The sequence below is a fragment of the Aquarana catesbeiana genome, linkage group LG11 (assembly GCF_042186555.1).
Source record: "Aquarana catesbeiana isolate 2022-GZ linkage group LG11, ASM4218655v1, whole genome shotgun sequence".
NCBI classification, from domain to species: Eukaryota; Metazoa; Chordata; class Amphibia; order Anura; family Ranidae; genus Aquarana; species Aquarana catesbeiana.
This window is the reverse complement of record NC_133334.1, coordinates 45814448-45835496: the sequence shown is the minus strand read 5'-3', so window position 1 is coordinate 45835496 and position 21049 is coordinate 45814448. Positions and strand designations below refer to the sequence as shown.

Here is a 21049-nt window from a genome sequence, read left to right as displayed (position 1 = left end):
GGAGAAAATAAACCTTACAGGGGTTATAACCCTCCAAAATCAAAAAAAAAAAGTTTTGCATATAGTTCTACTTTAATTTGTTTTGCAGACAGCAGGGAAGGGTTACGGTCTCTGCCAGGGTTTTATCGCCGTTTGTGTCCATGTTAGGAAGATTTACCCTAATGAGTTAAGGACAGGGACATGGAAAAACACTTATTTAGTAGGGTAAGGAAGGTTTAGAACAATGGTAACAAAGAAATGGCCCCTGCCCCACCTATAACTGGCCTTCACAGCAAGGAGCATATGGAAGGGCAAACGCATGAAAGACAAAAACAGAGGAAACTCCCAGCTCAACTCACCAACCAGTCTTCTTACCAACCAAATTAGACTGGTTGGTGAGTTGAGCTGGGAATTTCCTGTTTTTGTCTTTCAGGTTTAGAACAATGGTTTACTATTGTCTAAACTGTCCCATCCTGGTAACAACCGCAAACCCTACTTCTTGTACCACTGTCACAGAAAAAATGTCTTCAGTGAGTTACATACAGAAATAAAAACCTGACAGATAATTTGAATCTACCCCTAGTCTGTCCAAAACTAAAAAAAAACCATGGATGGAGTTAGGCTTTACAGTTTGAAATGCACATACTGTAGGCTGCAGAGTATTTCTGTATTATGATTCTGATGCATCGGGCCAGAATCAATCACTTTCTTTCCCCCGGGAGACATAGTTTTTGCAGGAACCACCAACAACCCATTAAAGCAGGGGTCTCAAACTTGCGGCTCTCCAGCTGTTGAAAAACTACAAGTCCCATTGTGCCTCTGCCTGTGGGAGTCATGCTTTTAACTGTCAGCCTTGCAATGCCTCATGGGACTTGTAGTTTTGCAACAGCTGGAGGGCCGCCAGTTTGAGACCCCTGCATTAAAGGGAAGCACCAAACTACCCCCTCATATCATCACATTCGAAACTCTGCCAGTCACCCCCCAAAGACTCCCAACCTGCCTTGCTGTTCTGGCGGTCATTTTGTCATCCTCCTCTTTCTATCTTTTCATGCCTAAATGAGGGGGGACGGGGTAAAATCTTCTCTCTTGCACCTTCCTGTAGGCTCTAGCTTTGCAGCTTTTTGTAGTTCATCTGACCCTAGACCTCCAATCAAGTAAGCTCTCATTCCTGTATACGTGTAAAATTTGCCAAGAACGACCAATCAGTTTTATTATACTTAAATTAATAACACCCAGAAATAATTTTCTGACTTTAATGCATGCTGGCAGGTGAGGGGCCTATGTTGATAGGCTTTGGGTTTGTGCCAATGTCGGTTTGACAATGATTTGAGACACTTCTGAGATCATTCAGAATTCATTGACAGGTGCATTTGATACTTCATCAATTGGGTTTTGCATTCTTGTAGACATGTAAGCAAAATTAAAACCCGTTTGACGCAAACGGGCCCTAAATTACCTACCGACTTTTTTAACAATAAACATCTCGATCTCATTCTCAGAGAAGCGATAATGAGCGCTTCTGACTGTATACAGCGATTATTATAGGAGATTTTTCAAAATTTGTCTCTGTGGTTTAGGATTGATCCTTACTTCTAACCAAATAGAGGCAAGAAAGCATATTTGGGGCTCCATTGACTGAGACAGGGATTTCCCAGTGCTAACAAGGATAGGCAAATGTCTCTCTTCCTATAGCCCTCGCAGGGGCATATCTACATCTACCGCGAGGCACTCAAGGCATCTGCCTTGGGTAGCATATTTCAGGTGGGTGGCACCGCCCCCCAGGATCTCTCTCCCTGCCACTTCACCCCGCTGCACTGATCCCCCCCCCCCCGCACAAAACCGATTCCCTGCAGCTGTTGGCTTCCCTCCTCTGCCCTCCCGCTGACTATAGGAGCTGCAGGGACAGCCGCAGAGGGCTCTGTTTGGCCAAATAGATCCTCCCTATGCTCCTCTGGCCCCCCCTTCAGTGCCCGCCATCTCCCTGATCGCCGGACGCCCCCCTCCATGCAGCTGCTGGCCGGCTCTCCCTCCTCCCCCTCCCACCTACTGCAGCCGCTGCTAGTGTGGGAGATTGCTGAAAGGATGGAGAGCGGGGAGAGTGTCTGGTAAATATATATTTACCAGCCCCCTTCCTTTCCTGAAAGAATACAGACAGCGATCACAGTACTAATCACTTCTGTATTATTAATCACTGACACATAGTAAACTGTTTACTATTTGTCAGTTAGTGAATGAAATTCCCATAAACACTGCTTACTATATTTCATTTTATGAATGAATAGTTGTCTCTATACAGACTCCTATCTCATTCATCCACAGTGCAGCTTAGGCTGCAGACAGAGGGACTGTCTTCAGTCCCTTTCTCTGTCTCAAAAAAGAGACATTAGAGGTCTGTTTAGACCCCGATGTCTCTCCAAAATATTAAATACGTAATAAAAATTTTAAAAAATCAAATTTTAATCGTACAAAAAAAAAGTTGTAAAAAAAGGCATAGTAAGAGTCCTTTCACGGGGGCGGGCTCCGTGAAGCGGATCCCCCTGTCGAGCAGGGAATCTGTCTGCTATGCAGAGCGACACGGACACAGCCCGCTCTTCTCTATGCTGTGGTTTGATGGCAAGGGACCACATGTCCATTTCCATCCGATCCACCAGACAGATGGGGAATAGATCCCCCACCCGTCTGTTTTTGGCGGACAGGATCAGATCGAATGGTGGCCGGTGTCAACAGACAGGAAACGGTGAGACAAATTTAGATTGGAGAGGGGGGCCTCCGATTTTAGTCTTGCCTACTGCAACATAAAACCAAAATACAGCACTGATCCCTCGGGGAGACATTGTGGTCAGCCTTAGATCTCTGCACCTGAGTTCCCAATCCCACCCATCCATCACAACATTTATGATGGGTTTTCACTCTAATGCCGCGTACACACGGTCGGACTTTTCGACTGGACTTGTCCGACGGACACCGACTGACCAAATCCGGCGGACAATCTGATCGTGTGTGGGCTTCATCGGACCTTCAGCTGACTTTTCCAGTCGCAAATCTGATGGACTTTAGATTTTTTACCTCGGACCCAGAAATCTGCTCGTCTGTATGCTAGTCCGATGGACAAAAACCCACGCTAGGGCAGCTATTGGCTACTGGCTATCAACTTCCTTATTTTTGTCCGGTGTACGTCATCACGTACGAATCCGTCGGACTTTGGTGTAATCGTGTGTAGGCAAGTCCAGTCCGAACGTTAGAAATTCTGTCGGACGGGCTGTCGGACTTTTGTAGCTGAGAAGTCCGACCGTGTGTACACGGCATTACTGGTAGCTTCTCTTTTTATTTGAATGTACTTTTTATTTTACATTTTTAAGACTGTAATTTACATATTTTGGTTGCAGGCTGGCCAGAAATGGAAATTGTGTTACTCTAATATAAAATACAGATGCAAAGGAGCGTATTTTTAGATAACATTGAAATATAGAAAATTGTGCTGAGGAAAGTTTCCTTTTCTCAATTAATTTTTGCAGAGTAATAAGAAGCCTTTCCAGACATTCTCTCCTCATACAAGAAGCATACTTTATTTCTTTGCTTTATTTAAAGTTGCTGATGCTTTGCCAGGTTTGTCTAAGTAAACTGCCTATAACCAGACCACATCTAAGTAAAGGAAGATTGGCCAGGAAGATGACGTTCCCTATAAAAGCGAAATATTCTTATGTTCATTTTAAATTGTTTATTCTGTCAATATTTTTTTTCTCTATAGATATACGTGTACAATACATGAAACTCCATTGTGGGATTTTAACGTGAACTTGTGACAGATTTTAGGAGTAGAATACATGGATGTTTGCAATGTGTTTGTCATGAGTTTCCCATGCATTCATGTTGACCTGTATAGAGGAATAAAATCAAAGTACAAAATGATTTCAAACTGACCTTGGATGGAAAATTTGGAAATTATAACTTTTTTGGAGTGAATTTTGCTTTATGTTTTCTTTTTAAAATGATCAACTTAAACACATTAATTGCGGGATGGACCCATCACATTGGTATTGTGGAACATTCTTGGTTTTCTAAAATTAGAACACAGCAGTAGCTTATATACACTTATATACACTATATTACCAAAAGTATTGGGACGCCTGCCTTTACACGCACATGAACTTTAATGGCATCCCAGTCTTAGTTCGTAGGGTTCAATATTGAGTTGGCCCACCCTTTGCAGCTATAACAGCTTCAACTCTTCTTTGAAGGCTGTCCACAAGGTTTAGGAGTGTGTCTATGGGAATGTTTGACCATTCTTCCAGAAGCACATTAGTGAGGTCAGGTACTGATGTAGGACGAGAAGGCCTGGCTTGCAGTCTGCGCTCTAATTCATCCCAAAGGTGTTCTATCGGGTTGAGATCAGGACTCTGTACAGGCCAGTCAAATTCCTCCAACCGAAACTCACTCATGCATGTCTTTATGGACCTTGCTTTGTGCACTGGTCTAAATCATTTGGTGGAGGGGAAGATTATGATGTGGGGTTGTTTTCCAGGGGTTGGGCTTGGCCCCTTAGTTCCAGTGAAGAGAACTCTTAAGGCGTCAGCATACCAAGACAATTTGGACAATTTCAGGCTCCCAACTTTGTGGGAACAGTTTGGGGATGGCCCCTTCCTGCTCCAACATGACTGAGCGCCAGTGAACAAAGCAAGGTCCATAAAGATATGGAATGTCAAATACAATAAAACATGTGACATCACTTCCGAATTTTTATTCTGTCGTATGAGAATTTTTATAACTTTAGTAAACTCTTAATTTTCGATATGAGATTAGCATGCAAAAAAAAAAAAAAATAATAATTTGTCCAATAATCTCATCGTGTGTACCAGGCATTAGAGGCTCTTCTCTCGCCTGCTTCTCCCTTTGTGTTTGGCTTTGTCTGATTTGTTCTCCTGAACACAGCAGGCAGGAAAAGGGGGCCAAATTTTTTTTTTTTTTAAATGTTATTAACATGTAAAAAGGAGCATAGGGTTCCCCCAACTAACTTGAAATTGTAGATATTAAAAAACAAGATTTACAATAAAGTGATTTTTTATTCAACCATACAGGGCAAAATAAAAAGGCCACTAAACTTACTTCCACCATCTACACAGCAGCATGTGCTCCCCTTTAATTTGCTTCTTTGTCGCTCTGTTTGGCAGCTGGGAGTGAAATCGAAATACGTGGGAATTCCAGGTATGGGTGATCATGTGAGAGTTCAAAGAAAAGGGAACGCCGCTCCGGGTGATCATGTGACTTCCTGCCCTTCTCCCATGTGACAGTGCTGTTTTGTTGTAATTGGCCCAATGTTGTCACATGGGGGCAGGAAAGGAGTCTATAGCCCTGTGTAAGTTCTGACAAGTTGGTTTGGAGCTTATTCATTACTTTAATTCTGCAGTTCCAGTGGCCAAAATGAGCTCAAATTACACTGGGAGAATGTGGCTCTCCCGGTGCAACTAGCAGCCCTCTAAGCAATGTATATACCCAATAAACAGAGCACATGACTGTCACAGAGCTCTGATGATTACATGGGGAGAGCTGCATTTTCCTTGTGTAATCTACAGAACTAAGCTACTGTATCAGTTTGAAATTGTGGGTCCTGCTCTGTAGTAACCTATGAATCAATGTTGTGTGTAGATAACAAAAAAAAAAAAACTTTTTAAAAACATTTTAGCCCCCTTTTTAACCCTTGACAAGCCCTGATTTATTTGTATTAACTGCTTTATTTACATTCTTCTGTATTTTTTTTTAATCATTTGTATGTATACCTCTAAAATGTGTGTTTATTCATGTTTGTAGCATCAAATAAAAAAGACAAAAATGCTTTGTACCAAAAACACGTCATGCAACGTTGTACCTAAACAAAACTGAGGTCCTTGTTTCCCCATAAATAGAGCTTTCTTTTGGTGGTATTTGATCACCTCTGCGGTTTTTATTTTTTGCGCTATAAACAAAAAAAAGAGCGACAATTTTGAAAAAAAAAAGCAATATTTTTTTACTTTTTGCTATAATAAATATCCCCCCCCCCCCCCCCCCCAAAAAAAAAATGAATTTCTTCCTCAGTTTAGGCCAATATGTATTCTTCTACATATTTTTGATAAAAAAAATCCCAATAAGCCTATATTGATTATCACGTCTACAAAATAGAGGATAGATATATGGCATTTTTATTATTATTATTTTATTAGTAATGGAGGCGATCTGCAATTTTTATTGTGACTACGACATTGTGGCGGACAGATCGGACACTTTTGACACTATTTTGGGACCACTGACATTTATACAGCAATCAGTGCTATAAAAATGCACTGATTACTGTGTAAATGTCACTGGCAGGGAAGGGGTTAAATACTAGGGGGCAATCAAGGGTTTAAGTGTGTTCCCTCAGCGTATTCTAACTGCAGGGGGGGATGGGCTCACTAGAACATGACAGAGATTACTGCTCCCGATCACTGGGAGCAGTAGATCTCTGTCATGTTGCTAGGCAGAACAGGGAGATGCCTTGTTTACATAGGCATCTCCCTGTTCTGCCTCTCCGTGCCACGATCGCAGGCCACCAGCGGACATTGAGTCCGCGGGACCCACAGGGACACTCCCGCGGCAGGCGCGCGCATGCCGCCGATGATGGAGTGACGTACGGGTACGTCGTTTTGTGCACACGTGCCACTTTGCCGACGTATATCGGCGGGAGCATGTCCGCAAGTGGTTAAAGAGAAATAAAAAGAATTATACTTACCCACCTGTAGGTGGATACTACATTTGTCCCTCGCCGACTCTAACACTGAGAACCAAACGATCAAACACGGCCCATCGCTCGGTTCTCACCGCTCCCCTGACCAGCGTGCCAGTGACTGACAGAGCTGCTCTATGCTCTGAACCACCACCACTTACTGGGGCGCTGGGCTGTGGAGGGGGCAGGAGCGTCTGAGCCAGGTTCCAGCCAAGGCATGTGGGCAGATCCCAACCATATGGTCATGATCTTTCCTGAGCCTGGACCAGCTCTGTGACGTCAGCTGACAGCGGCCTTCAGCCCGCTGTCTGCTGAAAATGGGTCACAGAAGAGCAGGACGAACTGCACTCCTGTGATCCACAGCCAAATGAGCCTTGGCTGTACTTCTCCTTTAAGCCCTTAAACTTATAGGGGAAATTTATTGTTAACCCTTTTTATTTTTTATTTATTCTTTCACTATGTTCCCCTTATTTACCATTTTAAATTTATGTTAGTTTTTGTACTGCCAAATTAAAGAGCTCTGGTGGGGAGTGGGGGGCGCTTGGGCATATAAATACACACACACATATAAAGCAACAACCCTCAGATTATTTAAAATCCAGAAAAAGGAAGGAAGCTCATGAGCAGGGCAATCAAAAGAACAATACATAAATTCCCCAGCATACTTTCCAGTTAGTCAGCAAGAAAAACTTTTTAAAATATTTTAATATTTTAGGTTAACAGAGGTTTTTGCTGCAAACACATATTAAGCCACACTGCTAATATACACTACTGTGGAAAAGATTAAGGCAGGTGTAAAAAACATGCTGGAAATTAAGAATGCTTTCAGAAATAGAAGTGTAAGGGTCCTTTCACACTGGGGCGGGGGCGTTGTCGGCGGTAAAGCGCCGCTATTGTAAGCGGCGCTTTACCGCCGGTATTCGGCCGCTAGCGGGGCGGTTTTACCCCCCTGCTAGCGGCCGAGAAAGGGTTAAAACCACCGCAAATCGCCTCTGCAGAGGCGATTTGCCAGCGGTATAGCCGCGCCGTCCCATTGATTTCAATGGGCAGGAGCGGTGAAGGAGCGGTATATACTCCGCTTCTTCACCGCTCCGAAGATGCTGCTAGCAGGACTTTTTTTCCCATCCTGCTAGCGCACCGCTCCAGTGTGAAAGCCCTCGGGGCTTTCACACTGAAATTAAAGCAGCGGCACTTTCGGGACGGTTTGCAGGCGCTATTATTAGCGCAATAGCGCCTGCAAACCGCCCCAGTGTGAAAGGACCCTTAAGGCCCCTTTCACACTGAGGCGCTTCTAAACTGCCAGTAAAACACTGAGCGCTTTTGAAGAGCTTTTAAGGCGCTTTTGAAGAGCTTTCCATTCATTTCAATGGAGGGGGGCGTTTCTTCACCGCCCCACCAGCGCACTGCCCCAGTATGAAAGCATTCATTGATTTTAATGGAAATAGGTTTTCATGGGCTTTTTTTAGTGTGAAAGCGCCTGAAAAGCGCCTCAGTTCAGAGGCGTAACTAGAACCTTCAGGGCCCCGATGCAAAGAACCATGAAGGGCCCCCCTGATCTCTGGTCCCGGGGACCTTTCCACTGATCATGGGGTCCTTTTCTCCGATTAGGGCCCATGTGAAAGGGCCCTAAGGGGGAGCTCTGTGGATTGTAATACAAAGGGGAACTCTGATGTAAGGGGTGCTCTGGGAACCAATATAAGGGGATTAGGAGAAGATCCTGCCCTCTCTAGCTCTTTCCTCTCCTGTCAGTGTCCATACGAGGAGGAGTCAGTGTGACAGAGAATGTAATACACACTCTCTGCTCATAACTGGAGCCAGCAACCCTGGAGTGACATCCCAGGCTTCTGGTCCCCCCCACAGTGACGGAACTACAGGGCCCAGTCGCAAGTGCGACTGCTGCGACTCTGGTAGTTCCGCCACTGCCTCAGTGTGAAAGTGGTCTTATAGTTTATTTTTATCAATTAACAAAATGAGTAAAAAAAAAAACGTAATGAACAGAAGAGAAATCCAAATCAATATTTAGTGTGTCCATCCTTTTCTTTCAAAGCAGCATCAATTCTTCTAGGTACACTTGCACACAGTTTTTATAGGAATTCAGCATGTAGGCAGAATACATTTGGGGCCAATAACATGTCTCCCTGATGGTATGACATGATGGATAAGTATCTGCCTGTATTTCTCAGCATTGAGGACACCATTGATCCTGACCAAATCTCCAACTCAATTTGCAGAAATGCAGCCCCAAACTTGCAAGGAACCTCCACCATGCTTTACTGTTATCTGCAGACACTTATTATTGTACCTCTTTCCAGCCCTTCGGCGAACAAACTGCCTCCCGCTACAGCCAAATACTTCAAACTTGGACTCCCCAGTCTAGAGCACCTGCTGCCATTTTCCTGCACCCCAGTTCCTATGTTTTTATGCATAGTTGAGTCACTTAGGCTTATTTCCTTGTCTGAGTTATGGCTCTTTGGCCACAATCCTTCCATGATGACCACTTCTGGCCAGACTCCTCCAGACAGTAGATGGGTGTACCTGGGTCTCACTGGTTTCCACCAGTTCTGTGCTGATGGCACTGCTGGACATCTTCTGATGTCATAGGGAAGTAAACATGATGTGTCTTTCAGCTGCTGCATTAAGTTTCCTTGGCCAACCACTGCGTCTCAACATTGCCTGTTTCTGCTTCAAAATAGCTTGAACAGCACATCTTGAAACCTCAGTCTTTTTTGAAATCTTTGCCTGGGAGAGACCTTGCGGATGTACTATAATTACCTTGTGTCATGTTCCTGTGCTCAGTCCTTCCATGATGTAGATGACCTGGGACATGAAACTGTCTTCCACAACCTCACCTTAGCTGCAGAGCTTGGCTGTTCCTCACTCAGTTTTAAGCCTCCTTTACAGCTGTTTCTGTTTCACCCTACATATAAAATTAAAGACCATTAGCACCTGCTTGGTACAATTGGTTAATCATACACTTAACTCCAGTGGCATCGGGAGGGGGGCTATAGCCCCAAGTGGGCCCCCAAAAAGCCCTGGGTCTCAGAATTTACAAAAGAATTCTTAGCCCCGAGCCATTTCCACAGAGAGCGGGGATCAATCTCCTGCTTACCCACTGCGGCCAAGTGATGTACTCAAAGTCCCATCTCCTGGACCCGGCTCTTATAAAGGATGTCACACTGATCCAATGTTGGGACCACAGGACGTGTAATGTCCATCATAGGCTCAGCCAGGTCCAGGAGGCGAGAATGACACTGCAGTTGCGCCGGGCACTGGAAGATCCCCGCTCGCCTCTGACACTCGGGTTCCCATTGTAGTCAGGACTGATAAAGACAATAGAAAGAAGGTTTACGTGAGGAACCCCTTGTGAGAGGAGGAGCTGTGAGGCGGGTTAGTAGTGCACATGGTGCCTGGAGAGTGCTCGGTACACTCACTGTGGATGGACTTGCGCTCGCTCTGTGTAAATGGGTGGACGGCTCTATGATCCTGGCTCTGGCTGCCTGGTGCCTGCAGGGTTGTCTCTGAGTGGTCATGAATGGGATGGGCGTGCTGCACTCGCACACTACAGGTAAGGCTGAGCTGCAGGAGTGTCAAGAGGTCATCTGAAGTCTGACGTGGAAAAGGTAGGTCAGTGTATGTGTTAGTTAGGTCAGTGTGGGTGTCAGGTAGGTCAGTGTATGTGTTAGGTCAGTGTAGTTGTCAGATAGGTCAGTGTATGTGTTAGTTAGGTCAGTGTAGGTGTCAGGTAGGTCAGTGAAGGTGTCAGGTCAGTGCAGATGTCAGGTAGGTCAGTGTAGGTGTCAGGTAGGTCAGTGTAGGTGTCAGGTAGGTCAGTGTAGGTGTCAGGTAGGTCAGTTTAGTGGTCAGCATTGATGGGCACTGGTGAGCCAGGCAGCAACCAGTAAGTGAGCCTTTGGAGAAACAGGAACTTGCTCTTCCACATTGAATTTTTCTGGAGGTGCTGCCATGTTCATTTTGGACCTGAAAAATAAAGATAAGTTAAAATCATAGGTAGTTGATTTTTGCACCATTGAATATAGACAAATTGGCCAGTACACCCTGCAATTTACAGCTTCCTAGATCAATTTTTCTGGGTAAGGCTCAATACTTATCAGCTCCCCCTCGTAATAATTAGTCAACATGAAATAAGCCAGGATTTCCCTTTAATCTTGTGAAATCACACCAGCAATAAACATATGCAATGATGATAGCATTGACTTTTACAATTAGATTTTGTACATCAAAATCGGAAATACAGGTGCTGGCTGACATCATATTAGCCGCAGGGATATCGTCACATCACCGCTCGATCAGTTCTCCATGCATTAACTATAATGGCCTATAATTGCTGTGAATCATAAGTTATGAAATAAAATAGCAGAGCTGACAGTCCTCCTACATGACCAGGCCACTGCTCCGGTGTGACTTCATCAGCAGACAACCTGCAAGCTTAGCAAAGCCAATAAAGGAGCTGATAAGAAGCCTTAACTCACAATTACCCTCCGGAAGAAGCAACAGACTATCCCCGGCAGGTGCATTCAGCAATCGGCAATCAGGGCAGCTGGGCAAACAGTATTCTAGGTTATAATGGTGCTTTCCTGCTTTTTAGGGAGTCCATATGGTAATCAGATTGTACAGAAATGTAGATCCTATGTAAATAACGTCACATTCTTTTATAAAGCAATAAAGCAATTCCAGATCTATAACTGGCCGGACAGGGTAACGTGGTTGGTGATAATGGGTGCAGATAGAATTCAGTGACTTATTGCTGCCATCACATTGCATGACAGCAAAAAAAAAAAAAAAAAAAGTTTTATGGAAAACATTAAAGCTGAACTCCGGATGCAAAAATACATTTAAATATATTCCTCAGTAGCCACAAAGAATATAAAAAACTTGTGTGCACCAAAATATATATAATTTGGGCGTTTTAAGTAATCTTTAGGCCTAAAAGGATTTTTAACCACTTGCCGACCAGCGAAATACCGGTATGTCGCTGAATTGGACAGGCGAGATCTCGGTCATCGCTGCAGCTGCGTTTTTTTCAGCCAGTGATTCTGAAGGTGGTAAAAGTCATCCAAGAAGCTGAAGAGCCACTGGATCGCTTTTATAGTTAGCGGAAGGGGATCCCCTCCTCCTACCGCTGCCTTTACCGGGCTCTCCCGAGAAATCGGGGAGCCCAGTAAGGATGGGACCAGCGGCATCCAGTTCCTGAGACACAGTGAGAGGAACGGATGTCATTCCTCTCACTATGTGATGTCAGAAACCATGATTTAGTCGCTTCTAGTTTTGTTCCCATGTAAATAAGCCATTCCCGGCTTGTACAAGCATCAGATCAAACTGATCTTGATTAATTGTGAGTCTTTAGAGGGCAGAGGAGAGATCTGGGGTCTGATAGACCCCAGATTTCTACAAAAAGAGACCTGTCATGGCTCATGCTATCACAAAGGATGTTGTTCATCCTTTGTGATAACAATAACAGAAATCAATAAAGCCCCCCCCCCCCAGGCTCCTGACGAGATGGTGGATGTCAAGCAGAAGAAGAGGACCTTCAGGAAATTCACATACAAAGGAGTGGATTTGGACCAGCTGCTTGATATATCCTATGAGCAAATCATGCAGCTATCCTGTGCTTGCCAACGCCGGCGTCTAAACAGAGGCTTATGCCGCAAACATAACTCCCTTCTGAAACATCTGCGCAAGGCCAAGAAGGAAGCACCTTCCATGGAGAAGCCAGAAGTTATTAAGACCCATCTGAGAGACATGATCATCTTGCCAAAAATGGTTGGTAGCATGGTGGGAGTATACAATGGCAAATCCTTCAGGCAGGTTGAAATTAAGCCTCAGATGATTGGTCATTACTTGGATGAACTCTCCATCACATACAAGTCTGCGAAGCATGGCAGACCTGGTATTGGTGCCACCCAATGCTCTTGTTTCATTTCTCTGAAGTATCATTCTAAATATGTAAATAAAAGGAGGTTCTTCCAGTCAAAAGAAAAAAAAAGAGAGACAATGTAAATATATATATAAAAAAATAAAATAAAATAATAATAAAAAAAATTAAAAATGAAAGCACCCCCCACCCCCCTATGCTTGCACCAAGTAAGTAAACGGCAATCACACCACACATGTGAGGTATCACCGTGAAGGTCAGAGCGAGAGCAATAATCGATAATTCTAGCTCCAGACCTCCTGTGCACTTTTAAACTGGTAACCTGTAATTGCTTTTAAAGCATTGCCTAGGTAAAGCTTTCGCTACCATAGTTTGGTGCCATTCCACGGGTGTACGCAGTTTTAGTGCGTGACTTGTTTGGTATCTATTTATTCACCGTAGAACCATCTTTATCTTCTACCAAAAATTGTGTATTATATAGTATTTGTGTGCACTAAAATCCATTAGTGTGTTTTTTCACAAAAAAATTGTGTTTAAAAAATTGCTGTGCAAACACTGTGGCATAAAAAAATTGCAGCACCCACATTTTATTCTCTAGGGCCTCTGCTAAGGAAAATATATAATTTTTGGGAGTTATAAGTAATTTTCTAGCAAAAAATTTCGATTTTTACATACATGTGAAAAGTTTCAGAGAGTTGGTTTTATCATGTGCAAAAAAAAACCCCGCAAAATCGGCTCTGGCAGCAAAAGGATTCATAGCTTTACAAATGCTTATATCAAATATCCTAAAAATTATTTAATGCTCCACGGAAAGCTTTCAGGGCCATTAAATGAGCTAGACAATCATATTTTGACTTTTACTTATGACTGATGATCAGATTCCACTGCAGATGATGAGCAAGTCATCACTGACACCCTGTACAGGATAGGCTGTGGATGTCACTGGGGCTTTCCAATGCCAATACATTGGCTTTGAACTCCTGCAGAAGCGGATCCCGCTTTGTTCCTGCGACGCTTTTGTTTTCAGAAGTTACTGTCATAATACCCTCATTGTGTTTGCGCCGGTTTATTCAGTACGTAAACAAATCTCTAGGAGCATTTGTTCTTTCTCCCAACAGTATCTTTCCTTGCATCTCACTGAACTCGGGAACAATGCGAAACATTGTTTTTATTGCACAGGAGATTGTCTAATAGGTCATCGGCACAATATTCTGTAAAGGGCAAACTTATTTGATTCTCTCCCCACTTCCTTTTTTGCTGGAGTATTTACAGAACGATATCACCACAACAGATGAGGGTGTATAATATTCTAAAATTGTTTTCAATCAGCGGACAGGACGTGTGGGCGCTCAGACCATCATCCAGAACGAAACGACTTACTATAATTAGAAGAGCTTGCATTCTGCAAAGGAACTTCTGTCCAATATTGAAAATGATGGAGGCAGTGACACCAGCATGCTCCCAGCCATTACAGATGTACTGTTATGTATTAGAAGATGCCAGATCCAAAGGAAGGAACGGCTTGATTTAAAAGTGGACTGGTTGACATGAAAGGGCCCATGGCTCTGACAAAAGCCACATTGAGGAAAGGCAATTTGAGTCTGGACGAGTTTTTTTTTTTTTTTTGTAAGCAAATGATACTTTGAAGCAAAAATCTAATCTCAAATATGTTCTCCATTGTGTCTACTCCAGATGAATTCATATGCTTGATATTAGCAGTTAAAAAAAGTTGGTATTTTTGAATTTTACATCAATGCCATTACCCAGTACCTCTGTTCTATATATTGTCTAAAAATTAATACGCGTGTTCTACAAAAAGTTTATGCACTTTTTTAAACTCTATTATATACAGTAAAACCTTGGTTTGAGAGCGTTTTGCAAGACAAGCAAAAGGTTTTAATAAATTTTGACTTGATATACAAGCAATGTCTTGATATACAAGTAGCGTCATGTCACAACTGAGTATAAAAGAGAAGAGAGGCGCCTCTAAGTGTAGCAATATAATTACATTTAATGAAGGTACAACATTTAGAAACTCACATGGTTGATGATTAAAACAGACACATCTAAGTATGCAGGCATCCGGGGTAAAGCTGTCCACATAGACCGTCCTCCGCATCGCCACCACCATCGACATCATCCCTTCCATGCTGAGCTCCACGAGCGAATCAAGCCTCACTTTCAGATCGCTCTACTGCCGGATAGTCTTCCTGGTTATGACTGCAGACTGACAGCGGTGAGAGTCATCGGTGCGGGAGACGGTCTATGTGGACCGCTTTACCTGCATACTTAGATGTGCCTCTTTTAATCATTAAACCATGTGAGTTGCTAAATGTTGTACCTTCATTAAATGTAACCATATTGCTAAACTTAGGCTACTTTCACACTGAGGCGCTTTACAGGCATTATAGCGCTAAAAATAGCGCCTGCATAGCGCCTGTAAAGAGCCTCTCCTGTCACTCCAGTGTGAAAGCCTGAGGGCTTTCACACTGGAGCGATGCGCTGGCAGCACTGCAAGCTGCATCTTTGAGGCACTGTGTATACACCGCTCCTGCAGTGCCCCTGCCCATTGAAATCAATGGGCAGCGCCTCCGAAGTGCCGGCAAAGCGCCGCTTTGCGGACGCATTTAACCCTTTCTTCGCCGTTAGCAGGGGGGTTAAAAGCACCCCGCTAGTGGCCGGAAAAACTACAGTAAAGCTTTACCGCCGACGCCCTCAACGCCCCAGTCTGAAAGTAGCCTTATGCCGCGTACACACGACCGGACTTTACGGCATACTTGGTCCGGCGGACCTGAGTCCGTCGGACAATTCGATCGTGTGTGGGCTTTTTTTCCCCAAAAGTTTGATGGACCTAGAAATGAAACATGTTTCAAATCTTTCCGATGGACTCGAGTCTGGTCGAAAAGTCCGCTCGTCTGTATGCTAGTCCGACGGACAAAAAACGACGCTAGGGCAGCTATTGGCTTCTGGCTATGAACTTCCTTGTTTTAGTCTGGTCATACGTCATCACGTACAAATCCGTCGGACTTTGGTTGATCGTGTGTAGGCAAATCCGGTTCATTCATAAAGTCCGTCGTAAAGTCCGTTGAAAAGTCCGCCGGACAAAGTCTGCCGTAAAGTCCACTCGTGTGTACGTGGCATGAGAGGCGCCTCTCTTCTCTTTTATACTCTGGAGCTCCTGCTGGATTTTGCTTCTAATCCCCTTGTGGAGGCTTCCATTTATGGATGGACATTTTATGGTTACACAACCGATCACATTGCTATAATCTTTTTATATTAACTATAAACTGAAGGACTTATGAATAAATGGCTGTGGAACGAATCAACGAATCATTTGACTTTCCATTATTTGCTATAGAGTGCTTTGGATTAAAAGCATGCTTCCGGAACAAATTATGCTCACAATCCAAGGTTTTACTGTATATAAAAATGGGGAAACTTTTTGAAGACCCCTTATATAAATACATACTGTACATACAGTATATGTGTGTATCTATGTACAGTATCTCACAAAAGTGAGTACACCCCTCACATTTTTGTAAATATTTTATTAAATCTTTTCATGTGACAACACTGAAGAAATGACACTTTGCTACAATGTAAAGTAGTGAGTGTACAGCTTGTATAACAGTGTAAATTTGCTGTCCCCTCAAAATAACTCAACACATAGCCATTAATGTCTAAACCGCTGGCAACAAAAGTGAGTACACCCCTAAGTGAAAATGTTCAAATTGGGCCCAATTAGCCATTTTCCCTCCCCGGTGTCATGTGACTCATTAGTGTTACAAGGTCTCAGGTGTGAATGGGGAGCAGGTGTGTTAAATTTGGTGTTATCGCTCTCACTCTCTCATACTGGTCACTGGAAGTTCAACATGGCACCTCATGGCAAAGAACTCTCTGAGGATCTGAAAAAAAGAATTGTTGCTCTACATAAATATGGCCTAGACTATAAGAAGATTGCAAAGACCCTGAAACTGAGCTTCAGCACGGTGGCCAAGACCATACAGTGGTTTAACAAGACAGGTTCCACTCAGAACAGGCCTCGTAATGGTCGACCAAAGAGGTTGAGTCCAAGTGCACAGCCTCATATTCAGAGGTTGCTTTTGGGAAATAGACGTATGAGGGCTGCCAGCATTGCTGCAGAGGTTAAAGGGGTGGGGGGTCAGCCTGTCAGTGCTTGCTCAGACCATACGCCGCACACTGCATCAAATTGGTTTGCATGGCTGTCGTCCCAAAAGGAAGCCTCTTCTAAAGATAATGCACAAGAAAGCCCGCAAACAGTTTGCTGAAGAAAAGCAGACTAAGGATATGCATTGCTGGAACCATGTCCTGTGGTCTGATGAGACCAAAATAAACTTATTTGGTTCAGATGGTGTTGAGCGTTTGTGGCGGAAACCAGGTGAGGAGTACAAAGACAAGTGTGTCTTGCCTACAGTCAAGCATGGTGGTGGGAGTGTCATTGTCTGGGGCTGCATGAGTGCTGCTGGCACTGGGGAGCTACAGTTCATTGAGGGAACCATGAATGCCAACATGTGCTGTGACATACTGAGGCAGAGCATGATCCCCTCCCTTCAGAGACTGAGCCGCAGGGCAGTATTCCAACATGATAAGGACCCCAAACACACCTCCAAGATGACCACTGTCTTGCTAAAGAAGTTGAGGGTAAAGGTGATGGACTGGCCAAGCATGTCTCCAGACTTTAACCCTATTGAGCATCTTTGGGGCATCCTGAAAAGGAAGGTGGAGGAGCGCAAGGTCTCTAACATTCACCAGCTCCGTGATGTCCTCATGGAGGAGGGGAAGAGGACTCCAGTGACAACCTGTGAAGCTCTGGTAAACTCCATGCCCAAGAGGGTTAAGGCAGTGCTGGAAAATAATGGTGGCCCCACAAAATATTGACACTTTGGGCCCAATTTGGATATTTTCACTTAGGGGTGTACTCACTTTTGTTGCCAGCGATTTAGACATTAATGGCTGTGTGTTGAGTTATTTTGAGATGCCAGCAAATATACACTGTTGTTTAAGCTGTACACTCACTACTTTACATTGTAGCAAAGTGTCATTTCTTCAGTGTTGTCACATGAAAAGATACTGTATAATAAAATATTTACAAAAAATGTGAGGGGTGTACTCACTTTTGTAAGATACTGTATATACACCCATCTTCCTTCCTGCATAAAGATATCTATCTCCATCATCACTGACTGCAGATATACATAATCTGTCCTGTATACAGCTATATATACAGGACAGATGATGTATATCTGCAGTCAGTGATGATGGAGGAATACAGGAAGGAAGGTGGGTGTATATAGCTGTATACAGGACAGGACAAATGTTATGATCTTTCCAGCAATAGCTGTTCCACTTCCAATTTTCCAATATATATTATGTTCCTCCTAATGTAAATGCTGTTACCCATGGTTCTTCACTGCTGAAAGGTATGACACTTGACTCCAGGATTTCCTGTGATGAGGAGTAAGTAGTGACGGGTCCTCCTCCAGTCCTCTGTAAGCATTTCTACACCACTCCAGTCCACTCACTTGAGTGGGTGGCGCCGGCCGGATCTATATCTGACAGTCTGCACTCTGCACAGGGACTGGAGGCTGGAGCCGAGCGGCTGAGCCATCGCATCAGATGATCAGGGGGTGAGGGAGGGACGGACGATCAGAGAGCAGCAGCCAGCAGTCACTCAGCAGACTCAGAAAAAAGTCTGCGGTGGCCGCGGCGGACCCTTGCCGATTCTAAGGGGGGGGGGCACTTGCCCCCCTTTGCCCCTACCTGCGGACGCCCATGCCCTTAGGTTCCACAGTGAGTATAACAAGCATGCTTTACTTTATATACAGACTGATTTTACTGTTGTGGGTCTAGTAACACTTTAACTTTTCTACAATATATTGCTGTTTTCAAACTTGGACTTGTGTGTTTACAACGCTGCACCTACCCACAAGCACAGTAGTGACATCATCAAATCTCACTCCCAATCCTGAGACAAGCAATCACCGGAGCAGTGCCTTCGATCTCACACTGCAGAAATGTAGCAATGACACTTTAGGCACTGAGGAGCCTAGGCACCCCTCACATACTAGGAAGTGCACTGCTACTTTTTTAGGAGGAAAATAAATGAAAAAAATATATATAGACCACCATGAATTCCCTTTCAAACTTTGTCAATAAATAGAAGGCTTGCAGCTATCTACATCTTTTGGGATACAACATTATAAGCCCTTCAAATTCAGCAGATGTGTGTCTGTTATTTATCTCCGCTTGCTGGAGATGTATTTTTTATTTCCACATCAGTCTCACACCCACTCATCAAATTTAGGAAGGCCACTTTCTGAGATATCATAACATTAGCGGTGAACGGGCTTTGTAATCACGCCATTTTATGATAAAGAACCATATGATTGCCCTAAGGCTGCAACGTCTACGGATTCTAAATGAAAGGGATAAGATATGTAACTTAATTCATAAGAGATTGTACTGCGGTTCCTTCCTTATCATGTCCTCAATAGAGCTATGTTCTGAATAGAACCAGTATGTAACGATTGTTTTGTTTTATTGCCTTAAGGTATCCAGACATCGGGAATTTTCGATGTTTGAGAGTTAGATCTTTTTTCACCCGACGTGTACTTACACATTAGGTAGACACTCATGCTCTAATTTAATAAAGTGCTCTTATTCTTAATGTGTATCTAAACATAAATCCAAAAATGGAATATATTGCACCTTACTAGTCTTTCATATGGTGGATGCATTTGTTTTTGTATGGCTCATTTTGCTTTATTTTTCTCTGGTAGTCCTGCAAATATCACACTTCCTGTCCCTGAGTGGCTGCGTTACTCCTCCACTGTATCTATGGAGGAAACCATAGTTGTCACCCTAGGCTGCTCTCTCGAATTGAGCTGCAAACATTTCTGTATCTCTTCATCTCCATTAGTTTGGGGACAGGTCAATTGGTAGTTTACAGAAGACAGCTAGGAGGGAAGATGTTCTTCATTGCAGCTCACAGGAAGTGACAAGGACATGGTATTTTCTGGCAGCAGGATCAACAGGTATTTTCTGTAATTGCTTAAAATGTTCTCAGCATGAAAAAAGAAAACAAATGCAGCCACCACATCTTAAACCTATTATCCTTTAACCACTTGCCAACTACGCTATAGCCGAATGACAACTACAGCGCGGAGGGCTAGTTCTGGGAGGACACTGCTGATCACAGATCGGGGGAAAAGAGCCAATCAGCAAATCTTTACCACGTGATCAGCTGTGTCCAATCACAGCTGATCAGGGATGTAAATATAAGCAAGTTATCGACACTATTTTCCTCAAGCTGACAGCATGGGGAGAGAAGAAGAGAGCCGTTACAGAATTCTCTAAAAGGGACATGTACACTAATAATCAGGGTACTGATCATCAGTGCAGTCCCAACAGTGCTGCCAATCTGTGCCCAGTGCCCACCAATGCTACCAATCTGTGCCTACCAGTGATGCCAATAAGTGCCCACCAGTGCCTCCTCATCAGTGTCACCTATCAGTGCCTCCTACCAGTGCCCATCAGTGCCGCCTATCAATGCAGGCTCATCAGTGCCCACCAGTGCGTTCTTGTAAGTGCCCACCAGTGCCGCCTCATCAGTGCTCATCAGTTCAGCCTATCAGTGCCCATTAGTGCCGCCTCATTAGTGCCCATCAGTGCAGCCTATCAATGCCCATCAGTTCAGCCTATCAGTGCCCATTAGTGCCGCCTCATCAGTGCAGCCTATCAATGCCCATGAGTTCAGCCTATCAGTGCCCATTAGTGCCCATCAGTGCAGCCTATCAGTGCCCATCAGTGAAAGAGAAAAATTACCTGTTTGCTAAATTTTATAACAAACTATGGAAAAGTTTTGTTTTTTTTTTCAAAATTTTAGGTCTTTATTTGTTTATTTAGCAAAAAAATTAAAAAGCCCAGTGGTGATTAAATAAAACCAAAAGAAAGCTCTAGTTGTATGAAAAAAAATTACAAAAATTTTGTTTGGGTACAGTGTTGCATGACCACGCAATTGTCATTCAAAGTGTGACAGCGCTGAAAGCTGAAAATTTGCCTGGGCAGGAATGGGGTGAACGTGCCCAGTAGGCAAGTGGTTAAAGTGAAAATTCCAGCTTAGTCCTAACTAGCCCTAAAACTGTCCCTATCCCCCTCCTAGCACCTATGCTAACTAACTTGTGTAAGAAAAATGTATATACAGTACTTTCTCATGTGATCTCCCCTGTGTCAGGCAGCTTGGCTGCAGGGGAAAGGAGAGCGCTCTGACAATGGTTAGTAATGGTTAGCGCTCTGGAGTTGTGACATCAACCATAGGTTTCAATGGCCCATTCAATGTCAGCTCTCCCTCCTCTCCCCTGCAGCAGTATTGGCTGACACAGAGGAGAGTGATTATGTGACTAGACTATTGTGGCCAGAAA

General features: G+C 43.8%; 1 protein-coding gene across 1 annotated transcript; it reads left to right on the top strand.

Annotated features, from left to right (window-relative positions):
- The first annotated feature begins 12232 nt into the window (after positions 1–12232).
- LOC141112952 (small ribosomal subunit protein uS19-like) lies at positions 12233–13041 on the top strand. Its single transcript, XM_073606045.1, has one exon. It carries the CDS (start codon positions 12233–12235, stop codon positions 12731–12733), a length of 501 nt encoding a protein of 166 aa, XP_073462146.1. The 3' UTR covers positions 12734–13041.
- Positions 13042–21049: the final 8008 nt, after the last annotated feature.